This window comes from Carassius auratus, chromosome 23 (assembly GCF_003368295.1).
Source record: "Carassius auratus strain Wakin chromosome 23, ASM336829v1, whole genome shotgun sequence".
Classification (NCBI taxonomy): Eukaryota; Metazoa; Chordata; class Actinopteri; order Cypriniformes; family Cyprinidae; genus Carassius; species Carassius auratus.
The window spans coordinates 4,442,655-4,456,189 of record NC_039265.1 but is presented as its reverse complement, the minus strand read 5'-3'; the positions used below and the strand labels follow the sequence as shown (position 1 = coordinate 4,456,189).

The window sequence follows — 13,535 nt, the reverse complement described above, 5'->3', positions numbered from 1 at the left end:
CTGTTCCCGTTTTCTGAATTCTTTGATAACCCAGGGCAAAGCCTAATCCAATCAGCATAAGACCTGTTATCATGGTTCCGTCTTCAATGTCCTCCACAGAAAGAGCCGCCAAAGACACGATCCACCACCTCTCCCAAGCGTCCATCGTGTAGCCAGCTGTGAATGTTCCAGCAGGGCAGTCAGGTTTCCCCGAACCCATGCTTCTCATTGAGAAGATGGTGTCAATTCCATTGAGAGACCAGTTGATCAAATCCATGATTTTTCAGTTTGGAGAGCAGTGCAGAAAGAGTCTCTCAGAAGTATTAGACAATAGACGTGATGAGAGCGCAAGCAGGGAAGGTAAGAGGGAGAAAATTCGCTGAGAGCCACAGAAGAATAAATGGCGCTGATGGTTTTTCTCAGGTGGTTATCTGACTCTTTTCATAGCTTAATTCTCTAGTTTTCCTGATGATATCATCTGTCAAATCTCATTTGCCCTTTCCCCTGATTGATTGTATGTTTGTTTGTTTGTTAGACTAGTTTGTGTTAGTGTTTAGTTAATAAAACTTTTGTGCACAAATTATATGAGTTTCTGATTCTGCTTTACAAATAAATGTCCCTTTACGTTTCAGATTTTGCTACATGCTCTAGTGTATTAATACTAATTTAATACAATTTAATTCTGCTACAGTAACTACTGGCACCTCATATAAATAATTGTAATTAATCATAATTAATTGTAATTATTACTAAACATTTCCCTTTTGAGCTTAAATCTGTTACAACCGGCACCGCGAGAAACGCCAGACCAATCAGAGCTGCGGTCCGTAACTTTGTTTGTGTTCAAAATGTAGAAAAATTTATATAATAAGCGAGTACACCATGAATCCATTTTCTAAACCGTGTTTTTAGCTTGTCCTGAATCACTAGGGTGCACATACTGTATAATAAGTGTTTATATTCGGACTATTTTAGATTGCTTCGGGGGTACCGCGGCGGAGTAACCCAGTCCCTTTGTGATTCTTCATAGACATAAACAGAGAGAAGTAGTTCCGGCTACGATGTTCTTCCGCAAGATGCAAACAGTTCTGTTTATTAACCGCTGGAGCGTCAAAAGTTACCAACCGCAGCTTTAAAGAAAGCTTTCTGAGAGTGAAGCAGAGCAGTAACAAACGTTCGTATCACGGGGCGTCAACTCCCTTAAGTTCTCGCCCAAACTTCTCTTCACTGAAGCTTTGACATAATGGAGCTTATCAGTGGACAAACAACATTAAATAAGATTCTCAAACAGATAGTGACTGACACACACATTGATTCTGATTGGTTGGCAATGTTTTTATTGTTCATCAGAAAAGAAAAATCGTTCTGAAAGTGATTCCAACGATATCGTTTCTCTATGCCTTTATCGTTATAGTTGTGGTGTGGACTCCGCTATTCTTTAATATTGAGAATGATTTTTAGAACTATATCTTTATCGTTATCGTGCTTGGTGTGAATGGGCCTTTAGTCAATATTTGTTGAACCTACACATTTTTAATTCTGCTGCTTTTGATGTTAATTTAAAGTCTTAAAATGATACAAAACAGCATCACAGGACTTCTGTGAAAGAACTGAAGGAGGCTGCAGAGGAGTCACATCATGCCTCACATCTGCTCCACACGGTCCATAAAGTCCTCTTTAATGTGGAAGCTTTAACAGAGAGATTAAGGGCCTGCCGTGGACCAAGCTCAGGGAGGGTGTGTTTTTCCGCAGTGGGAGCGCACCTGCACTGGGACACGTGTTTGGGGTACAGCCTGGATTTTGGCTTTTGAGGGCTTTATGGATGGGCGACGCATGCTTACTTGTGTCATCACTTCTGGCTTCTCTGAGCCTGGAGATCTTATTTATTGGTTACAGGGTGGAACAGAACAACTGCTGCAATCATTCACTCTATGTGTGTGTCCATGTTTGCAGATGTTTCTTAGAGTAGATTTGTCATGATGTATCTGTAGCCACGTGCATTGTGTTTTTAGCCATGTGTGGATGTCTGTGTGATCTCATTTACTGTTAAGCCTCACATGTGCAGAGACAATGAAGCCAAATTAACTAGGGGAAAAATGCAAAGATGCTCTTATTAAATATCTCAACTATGACACCCCTCTGGTCTCACTCTGCTGATGCCATTGATGAACAGGTGGCCATTTAAATCATTTGTTTCTGGTTCAGTCGAAAGCATTCAGAACACTGTGTAATTTTGAAGATGCAGCCAAATTGCGTCACCTAGATTCCAATTCTCATGGGACCTCCTCTAGAAATGCATAAACACAGTGGATCCAAAAAGTATTTGGCCACACTAAAAATGAATAGAATTAGATGACAAAATGTGGCATCTGCAAATGATTCTCAGAATTAATGTCATATTCTCCAGTTGATGTCAGGATGGTTTTTTTAGAGGATGTATGAAGTCAGTTCTCCACAAGTTCACACAGGTGTCCTAGTACTTATGTTGTCTTTTTCTTTAGAATTATTGTAAATAGTTTCCTAGTCAGAAATTGGACAATTCGTATTTATAACTGGGAAACTCATTTTGAGTTCCAAGAGAACTATTGCTGTAGTTACTGTTAAGTTTTATTTGTATTTAACATTGCTTTCTCTTGCCATTACACTCTCAACCCCATGTCAAAAGAAAACGTAAACGTATTATTTTATGTAAACATAAATATTTTGTGAGGTGGCGATTTCGTATGAAATCGTATGATGTTTTATGTACAAAAAGTAATGACTGAGATCATGCACATTTGTATGAATTAGTCACCAATTCTGTAAAACTGTAAAAAAAGTTACAAACTTTCTGGAGACTGTGTTAGTCATTTATATTTATGTATACAAATTACCAGATTATATATTGTAAGACATAATGCATACTGTATGTATTTTCAACAAAACAGCATTCGTTGAACCAAAAGTAAAGATGCGATAAATGTATACATTTATATGTTTGTCAACAAAAAGGATTCTACAGTAAATTTAATTTTAAATACATTGGATATCGACTAATTATCTTCTGCGCATTTAGGTCTAAAATGATTTCTTCAAGAAATAGGCAAGAATGAACCTGGTACATGATTTCTACTCTTTCGAACAACAAAGCACTTGAATGTGACAGACTTGTAATTATGACTTTAGAAGCGGGAAGCAGAAAATAACTGAAGGGAGCATTAGTCATAATAACTTTGAACATGTTCCACAACATTTGACAACCGCAACGTTATAACACTTTTTGTGTTAGTTTTGAACAATATATTTAACATTTTATCATTAAGACTTTACAAACTTATTTTATGTTAAATGGTTTGTTTTGTGTTTAATCAGTAAAATCCATTTAAAATCATACTTTTAATTGTGTTTTACTGTTAGTGTGTTCCAGTGCTTGTTGGGTTGATTGTATTGGTGTACACATGCATGCTTCCTGCAGCGGTGTTTGTGCTCTGGTCTACATTATCAGGTGTGTGTGTGTTGTTTAAGCACATTCCTGGAGGTACAGTATGTTTAAATGGTGTAAGGGTGAAGCAATGACAGCTTTGTACACGCCGTCCATTAAAATCTACAGAGAAATGGAAAAGCACTTAGAGCTAAATGTTTGATCTTCCCTGACAGAAGTACAGAAAGACTCAGGGAGAGACAGAGAGTGGAAAACAGGAAGTGAGAGATGTGTGTGAGAGAGTGTGTGAGAGAGAGAGTTGTTAAAAAAGTGTCCCTTTGATGCACAAATAAAATATAAATCCCAAGTTTAAATATTGACTTCAGAATGTAATAAATAAGGTAAAAAGAAAAGTAAGAAGAAGAAGCTCTGTAAATGAACTATATTTTTTATTTTATTTCCCTGTTCTTTAGTTGGTTAAAAGGATGCTAAAATCTGCATGCACCTACTAAATCAGTATAGCCTAATTTAAGCAAATCAAGTTCAATTATAGCTTGCAACATTTTCTTATCCCATTTCTCCCCCTTAAATTGGCCAGCATCCTTTGGATCTGTGGCTTAGCAGTAAACATGTGTTCCAAAATTCATGTTAGTCCATGGTGCTCATATGGGCAGAGTGAGTTTGAATCTTGAATAATTTTCTCTCTTCTCTCTACAATAACAAAATGTTTAGACTTTAGGAAGAAAATGTGAGTGCAATACTGACTGAAACAATGCTAAGGAGTTCTGGGTGTTTTTTGGGGCATTGCTATGTGGTCTCTAACATGTTCTTAGTTGTCAACTGACCACACTCTACTGTATGTCAATAGAGCATTCTGAGGCTGGTTTCACATTCTTCAAGTCTTCTTATGAAAAATAAATTATTCGAAGTTTGTAAGAATGTTCATAAGGAGTGAAATTCTTGAGAAGTTCTTAAATTATTTCTCAAGAAAATCTAAATCGTTCTTTAAAATCCTTTTACAGGCTTTGGTGTTATCTGATTGTATGGCAGATGATGCTGAAAATACTCTGCAGTTCATCTTTTTTTTCTGCCTGCAAATTGCCCTTATTATAATGATAAGGTTGCATTTGCATACGTTTTTTTTTTTGCAACTGGCTTGACAAGAGTTTATTACTGATTGTCATGATTTTAATTAGCCTTGTCCAAGAAAATATAAGAGCTTGTCTCAGATTCAGATGTCTCGAGAACAATCTTAAGTAAATGAGAACAATCTGTATTTAGAAACATTTGGAAATATTGTATGTTTAAAAAAGAAAAGAAATTAGCAGTTAAAAGGGATTTTATTTGCATTCATGCCAGTGGAGGATAATGTTCTGTATACCACTTCTTGCTTTAATGTCAGTTGTCAATTTTTGTATCATTGATCAGCTAAAAAAAAAAAAAAAAATATATATATATAATAATTATATCAATAGCTATATTAGCATCCACACCAAAGTTTGTTAATGTTTTATTTATTAAGAGCATGTGCTAAAGTTATCTCATCTGCCACTTTAACCATCCATTTGTGTTCATTGTTTCTTGTTGAAAATGCGAGTAAATTTGAATTTGAATACTTAATTGTCATTGCACTACAAATTCGTAAATTAAAAAAAAAATGTGTACAACAAAATTCAGTTTTCAACTCCTTTTGGTAAATAAATAAATAAATAAATAAATAAAACCTCCCAAAGGAAGATTGATAAATACATCAAAAAATACACCACAGAAAAAATAAAATAAAAATTATTGTCATTGCACGATTTGTACAACAAAATTCAATTTGCAACTCCTTGTGGTAAAAAAAAAAAAAACTTCCAAAGAAATATTGATAAATACATCAAACAATACCCCACAGAAAAGAAAAAAAAAGTTATATAGTTTATCAGATTGGTTACACTTGTGGTGTTCCCTTTCAGAAATAACTGCTACAAAAATTGCTTATAAATTTCTCATGTTATTACCAAATTTGATCCGTTATACATAAAATTATTCATTAAATTAACCATAAATAGTGCATTATTCACATTAAAAACCGAAGTGCATAATCTCAGATAAATGAAGTCTTCAGTCAATCAGTTCCAGAAAGAAAACCAAAACCTGTGCTTATTGAAAGAAAACAAGTTGACAAAACAATTTAATCCACAGTTTGGTGATAATATAGCACAATAATATATTTACAAGTATATTTTAAAAGGCCATTCATTTTTGACACCAAATTAGGAAGTAGACAGTTTCAGCAGCACAAGGGTTAAATGCTTGAGCTTTGATTGGTCAGTGTTTTTAACTTTAGTTCGCTCTTAGTGTGAACGGGCCTTTAGAATTATTTATGAAACTTTTTGTAGGTGTGAACTGCTGAACTATGGGGAATGTGTAAATCCATATTCCTTAGAATCCATTTCAGCATGTGTTGAATGGTACAGGTTATAGTGCAGCTGTCAGATGTGCAATAACTCTATACAGTGTTTTATTCTCTTCTGGCTTTGAACCCATAAAGTACTGCATAATAAGAAAGAGCCATCATTGTTTTGGAGCTTAAGTGCTGCTGTAGAGGTCTGGGCATCTCTGTGAGAGGCGTTGCTGTGTGCCAAGCGGGCACAGGTGGCCCTGGTGTTGCGTCTGCCCTGTGAGGGGGCACCCTGGGGGTTCAATGGAAGGGCAGCTCTGAATTAGAACGGTGTGTAAACAATTCCAGTCCTCTGGGAAGAGCGGGACAATGAGACACGGAATGCCCCCTGCTAATCGTCACTGCTGGGTAACTGGATCCATGCGCACTCTTTCACCTTACTGCACAGTAGGGTCTTTGTGCTGTTTGCTGCCATTCTAAAGGCACTATGAAAGGAGGATGAGGACAGGTAGTGGTGGACGGAGAGGGCAAAGGATTGGTGGAAAGATGGTGAAAGGATATGGAGTAGGAGAAGAGAGAAATGGATGGAGGAATATAAAGTCACTGAGGATAAATGAGGTGAGCAAGGAATAGTGCAACACAGAGGTATTTACATGTCAACAGGAACACAGTAAATGCACGGCGCTCACTTCTAACGAGCTGAATCAGGTGTGTTCACAAAGAGAGACACGCAAAATATACAGAGTTGGGGTGCGCAAGGACTGAAATTAAGAACTGCTGGTACAGAGTAGTGCTTGTTGTTTGTCGTTTCTCCGATCAAAAATGTAAACCAAAAATGTTTTTATGTTTATGCGGCGCGATACAATGCGTAAAAACGGAAATGGTTTGTTTTTTTGTCTTGTAGCGCAGGTGTTCTGACAGGGACACTCATCACAGTATGGTGAAGGGTGTAACAATTACGTCACATGCCTGAGACATTTGGCCAATCACAATGCACTAGATAGCTGGCCAATCAGAACACACTTCACTTTTCAGACCGATGAACTTTGTAAAATAACTTTGCGTTTCAGAAAGGCAGGGCGTAGAGGAGAAAAAATAATGTAAAGTATGTGGAAAATAATGTGTTTTTTTAACCTTAAACTGCATAAACACATTTCATTACACCAAATACACAAAATAATGTTATTTTTATCAACATTATATGACCCCTTTAAAGAAAATGATACTCTTAAGAAGAATCTAAAATTACCAGCAGGTTGCGGTAAATGTCTTTGAGACGATTCGTTGAAACGGGTGATCAACTCGGGAACAAAGTAAATTAATTAGTTTTTATGAATAGGTCTTTGAGTCATTGATTCACATGATTCATTCAAGACTAGGATTCATTCAGAAACTAAGCACAGCTGTTCTGCTGTGGCTTTATAGGTAATATTTACGAATGTATAGGTAATATATACGAATGTAACCATAGTTCCCTGAGTAGGGAATGAGACACTGCGTCCTTTAGGGGCCGCTATGGGGAACACCTCGTGGTGACCCGTCTCTGAAGCATACTGTACATTGAAAAAACACCAACTTGTTGGCCGGTGACAGCCTCTGACGTCACTACCGGCGCGACTATAAACAAGCAATGGGACAACACATCATTTACTTCTTTGTCTGAATCTTGTGTCCGAAGCATGGCAGGGAGCTAGAGTTACCTAATCCCTACTATATATATATATATATATATGTGTGTGTGTGTGTGTGTTTGTGTGTGTATGTATTATATGCCATTGACCCAAATCATTTTGGTACTGTGTTGGGTCACCACTTGATGACCAATGTAAAATCTTGATCCTGGAGCAAATGCAGTTGGGAAGCACCAGAATAGATCACACTAGGGCTGGGACAACGCGTCGATGTCATCAAAAATACGTCGACACAAAATATGCGCATTGATTCGTCGACCTGTTTTTATTTCTCTAAAAAACGTTTACAAAACGTTTACCTTATGTGCGCTGAATATACGCGATGGCCAGATCAACATTCTGTCCAACGTTATATAACCAATCCAGGGGTTTTTCTGCATTGATCTTTTTTTTGGCGGCTGTCAAAGCCTTATTTGATCGGTGAGTGATGTAGAATAGAATGACTGCTGAGCCTGACAGTACGAGAGAGAGCCCCGTCTGTGCGCGCGCACTCACAGTCTTCAAATAACACGAGCGCTTGTTGCTCTCTCTCTCCCTTGTGCATATTAATTAAAATCAATAAACACGACAGAAAAAGGGCGAAACACCAAAGTTTCACGCGCACTCACAGTCTTTAAACTACACGAGCGCTGCCTTGCTCTCTCTCTATCTCTCTCTCTCTCCCCCTCGTGCATATTAACCAAAATCATTAGACACAATAGAAAAAGGGCGGAACGCCAAAGTTTCACGTGGAGCATTCAGAGATTTTTTTTTTCTCCATGACAGGCTGTCATGCTAGACATCAAGTTGTTGTTATTTTCATCTGAAAGAACTTTTTTCAGTAAGCTAGGCCCTATGTGTTCAGTAAGCTTGTTTCAGTAAGCTATGTGTTTTTAAGGCTTCAAGGTTTTATTGAATGCTATCTCTATACAAGTGCAAAGTAATGCATTCTTAGTCAGTCTTTTATTTTGTCATTTTAAGAGCAATAAACATATATTGCAATGTTAAGGAATTCATGTTTTTTTCATTCAAATATGTTAATCAACATGTATAAATTGTTAGTAGTCAATTAATGGGGAGATAATCTAAATCGAATCGGTCTGAAAAAATTAATCGTTAGATTAATCGATGCATCGAAAAAATAATCGCTAGATTAATAGTTTAAAAAATAATCGTTTATCCCAGCCCTAGATCACACTCTGTGGTATTGTCTAAAGAGAAACATACAGCTTAATTTTCACACAGTGGAGGCTCTTCAAACCATGATTCACGGCTCTCAGTAGAGATATGAGGATGACAGCTGCTCTCTCTGGCTCTGATGCACTGACTGAAGAGTCAACAAGGCTGCTATTGTCTCTCTGTGTGTGTGTAGCACTCTCACACAGTGATAAAGGACAGAAGAACAGCCAGAAAGCTATCTTCAGTCCCTGACAGAGCTTATCAATCACTGAAAAGTGAGAGTTCAACACATTGTATACATAGACACGGTCTTCATACGTCATCTCAGCAAAAATCTGAAATATTATTGTGCACATACACAGTATACACATTGCACACCAAATACATTAAGCCTGTACAGCATATAAAGCTGCAATAAAAATGTCACAACTTTATAGGAACGCCTACCTGGAGTACCTGGAGTACGTGGAGGGCAAAACGAAACTTTGCCCCGCTGAACGCCAGTTATTGTTATGCAGTTTACATTAGGTAGTAATGTATTAAAACGCAGATATTAAAAGCAGAAATTCAGTAAACACCTTTTTGATTATGGATACTTTGTACAGGCAAGCAGATGAAGGCGGAATATAAACGCAATTTGCAAAGTTGCAACTGATAGGCTTGTGCTGCAGTTCTCTGGATGTTTTGCCCTCCATGTCTTCGAGTCAGTCACGTGACTGAAAGCTATGAATACCAGAAGGGAGACTAGCCTTCTTTGCAAGGTTTCTTTTCTCAACATTCCTCAGCGCTGAAAGTGAACACTGATGCTGATTGGCTAATTTTGTATTTATTTTTACCAGCAGTGGCACGAGAGCTCAGTTCTCTCCTGGCCTCCTCCTCCCCTTTTCTATCACCTAGTGGTTGTAATTACATCAGCATATTTGGTACCTTCACAATAGAAAAGAGGCGTGTTCCAACTACAGTAACATGCTATGGTATTACAGCTGTGAAATTATAAACAAGAAATACAAATTCTGAGACATGAACTGAAATGAATTGTGAATTTTATTAACATTAAATCGTCTTCCTCCCATTTTCACCTCAACATTTTAGCGAAGCTGTACCGCCCCCTAAGAGCCGCCACTGTGTGCAACCAGTAGAATAATAATTACAATAAAAAAAAACTTGACATTCACTGAAAGGCTGGTTCTTTGGGAAACAAAAAATGGTTCTTCTTCTATGGCATCTCTGCAAACCCACACTTTTGGGACTTTTATTTTTAAGTGTACAGTGTTGGTAAAGTAAAGAAAGGATAAATCAGTAATGATTCCACTTTAAAGGGAAAGGCCACTAAGCTTGTGAACATTCATCAAAATATATTTTGACTTCATCAGAAGAGGGACGATCATATACGTTTATAAACACATGAGGGTGAGTGAATGATGACAGAATTTTCTTTTTGGGTTGAATGATCCCTTTAATTCAAGTTCTTAGTCTACCAAAACACTGTCAGAATCTGCCCTCTTTGCGAAAAACATTCAGAGATTTCAAGATGATAAAATGTAAACACAATTCGGTCAGTCCCAAGCTTACAAAATGTGAGAGATACCTACTGCCTCACAGAGTCCAGATGATGGAGGAAGTAGTGTAAAAGGTCTTGAGAATAAAAATCACATAAAGCTGTCTGCGGGACTATGTCTCAATCAGTGGCTCTGGAGAGTTCAGACATCTGTCTAGAAATGTGCTCTGTTTATGCATGAAAAAACAGAAAGGGGCGGCTTGACTTGCCTGCGGGCGGCAATAGTGCAAATTAAGATGACATTTGAATTAACGGTGTAAATGTCAAGCTAACCTTTCACTGAACATTTTGACACTGTTTTGAAGCACTGATATAACATGGATGCATCTCTTTCACTGTTTGTCTCATACAGTTGAACATGATAAGGAGTTTTTGCCTGTGAGGCGCCATCACAGAGAATTCCGATTTGATCTGTCCAAGATTCCGGAGGGTGAAGCAGTGACTGCTGCAGAGTTCCGCATCTACAAGGACTTTGTTCCAGAACGCTTTGACAATGAGACCTTCCGCATCAGCGTCTACCAGGTGCTGGAAGAACATTCAGACAGGTACATCTACACAATATACGTTATGTCTCAGTCTAGGAACTAATCACCCTACATACAGTGTAGCACAATAGTCCACGCAAGAAGACACAAAAGCATGCATCACCCTTTCAGAATCACAAAATGATAAAAATGGCTTGACCTTTGCTTAGTTCTCAAATTTCAAGGCATCATCAAAAATTACACTTTCATTGTTTTTTTTTTGTTTTTTACTATAAATTTACCATAAGTAGATAAAAGGCCTAAATCAATATTAATGGACCCAGATGCATTGGAGGGTGCAAATGCAATAGTCTCAGTTTTACATTCATTTAGGTGCAGAAAATTCACAGCCAACCATGATTTCAAGTCCTTTAAGCATCCAAGAAGAGTCCCTAAGGAGTTGCCTTCATTCTTTACTGTTACATATATTTGGAGATCATTGGCAATGAAACAATATTCCGTGTTTATTAGTTTACTGTATAGGTTTGTTCATATTTTATGAGGTTGCAGACAAGCCACTCAGCCTGTACACTTCTACCAAGTGACAGTTGAATTTGCACTAGAAAAGGTGATTGGATTTAACATCAAAAACAAGAATTTGCCCCCCCCCCAAAAAAAAAATAATAAAAAATATGGAAAATGTCAGCAGTTTTCATCTGGGTCTGGATATACTTTACTGTTTTTTATGGTGGGTGTTTCTTGTCTATGACATTTTTCCAAGGAAAATCCTTTCCTCTTGAGGGCTGTTAATGCTGGACACATTTGATTTGTGTTTCCTTTCCTTCTATTTCTTTTTGCCGCACACACAGTGCTCACTCTATCTAAGCATCCCAATGCAAACTTTACTGTCGCACCACACCATGTTTCCTATTCCGACTCAGCGGCTCTCCTCTCAAAGAATCAGTTGTGCGCCACAGGGCTTCCCTTCACCACACATTTGGGACCTTCTAGAATATTGGCGTGACCCATGCTGTGAATTGGGTTCAAGAACATCTTGCTCCTCCTACGTACTGCTTGACCCCTACTGAAAGCCTCAGTTGTCTCGACAGGTCTGTGGGGAACAACACAGCCCATTGTGCTCCCATCAGGAAAAGAGAAGAGACACAAATGGAGGGATAAATGATACTGGATTAGGCTGAGGCATCAGATGTTTAGCAGAACAGGTGTTTGGATCACACACACTGAGCACCTGAACTGCTCTGAGTCTTTGAAACGTCTGAAGTGTGTTAATGTGTTCCCAGTTGCTCTGCTTTTTCTCCCTGCAGCGATCCCTGTGTCTTTTGTTGTATACTGCCGTTCAGTCTTGTTCTTACGCTGTTGTCTTTTCTTTCTCTAAATTCCTCTGTTTGATTTAGAGCAGGGCAGCCACACTGAGATCAACAGCCGTTTATAAAGCCATTATTGTCAATTAAGGAAATGAAGTGCTCCCCAGGGTCTTACCATCTGGAGTGAAGGCTCTGTTTCTCGCTCTCCCATTCTTCCACTTTATTAACTTTTTCCCTCTGTTTCAGTTTGTCTGCAACCTTTTCCGTCTTTCACTGTAAAGCCGCGTTCACACCAAGAATGATAACTATGAAGATAATGATATTTGCGTCCACACCATCAGATGATATTGTCTGTTATTCTAAGTGCATGCTCGTATCCCGCTTTAAATTCTCCAGGTTGTTATAACAGGATTGATTCTGATTGGCTGTCAGTGTTTGTATCACATGTATCACTTTGTGCGGTTACTGTATGAAGCCACTGAATGATATTCACAGCTATTATGAGTATTGTATGTATTGTATGTATTCTTTGTAAATACAAACAGTATTCAAACTGTTGTATTAACAGGATAAATCAAACATCACATCGACTTTATATCATTATATCATAATCTTTTTATCATTCAGATAATCAGGATGCCACTGATTGTAATTTTCTTGTGGTTCACTAAATTAGCGCTCCATCTATGGACCTCTTTTATTGAATATGAATGTCATTCTAGGTATCTGTCACTGTGATTCAGTTGTCTCGCACAAATAGTGGAGCAGTTAGCTGGTCACAGACATTCCAGAGGCGTTTCGTTGGCAAATACAAAGTTTAGGGGGTCATGTCCTTAGGGAAGGAGCTGGATACTTGTTATACAGTCAGTACGGAAAGTATTCAGACCCCCTTACATTTTTCACTCTTTGTTATATTTCAGCCATTTTTTTCCCCTCATTAACGTACACACAGCACCCCATATTGACAGAAAAACACAGAATTGTTGACATTTTTGCACATTTATTAAAAAGGAAAAACTGAAATCTTCACCCTTTTGATCTAATACAGCTATGAGTATTCATCTTTTTGGGAAAGATGCAACAAGTTTTTCAGGTCTCTCCAGAGATGCTCAATTGGGTTTAAGTCAGGGCTCTGGCTGGGCCATTCAAGAACAGTCACGGAGTTGTTGTGATGCCACTCCTTCGTTATTTTAGCTGTGTGCTTAGGGTCATTGTCTTGTTGGAAGGTGAACCTTCGCCCCAGTCTGAGGTCCTGAGCACTCTGGAGAAGGTTTTCATCGATATCCCTGTACTTGGCCACATTCATCTTTCCCTCGATTCCAGTCGTCCCGTCCCTGCAGCTGAAAAACACCCCCACAGCATGATGCTGCCACCACCACGCTTCACTGTTGGGACTGTATTGGACAGGGGATGAGCAGTGCCTGGTTTTCTCCACACATACCGCTTAGAATTAAGGCCAAACAGTTCTACCTTGGTCTCATCAGACCAGAGAATCCTTCAGGTGTTTTTTTTTTTAGCAAACTCGATGGGGGCTTTAATGTGTCTTGCACTGAGGAGAGGCTTCCGTCGGGCAA

The 13,535-nt window shown here is 38.3% G+C and overlaps 1 protein-coding gene across 1 annotated transcript in view; it reads left to right on the top strand.

Moving 5' to 3' along the window:
* The window catches only part of LOC113041043 (bone morphogenetic protein 7), a 56,806-nt gene that overhangs the window by 31,512 nt on the left and 11,759 nt on the right, over window positions 1-13,535 (top strand). The window contains exon 2 of the mRNA XM_026199322.1: window positions 10,525-10,717. Within this exon, the coding sequence (XP_026055107.1) occupies window positions 10,525-10,717 (193 nt within the window). The remainder of the gene's footprint in view (window positions 1-10,524; window positions 10,718-13,535) is intronic.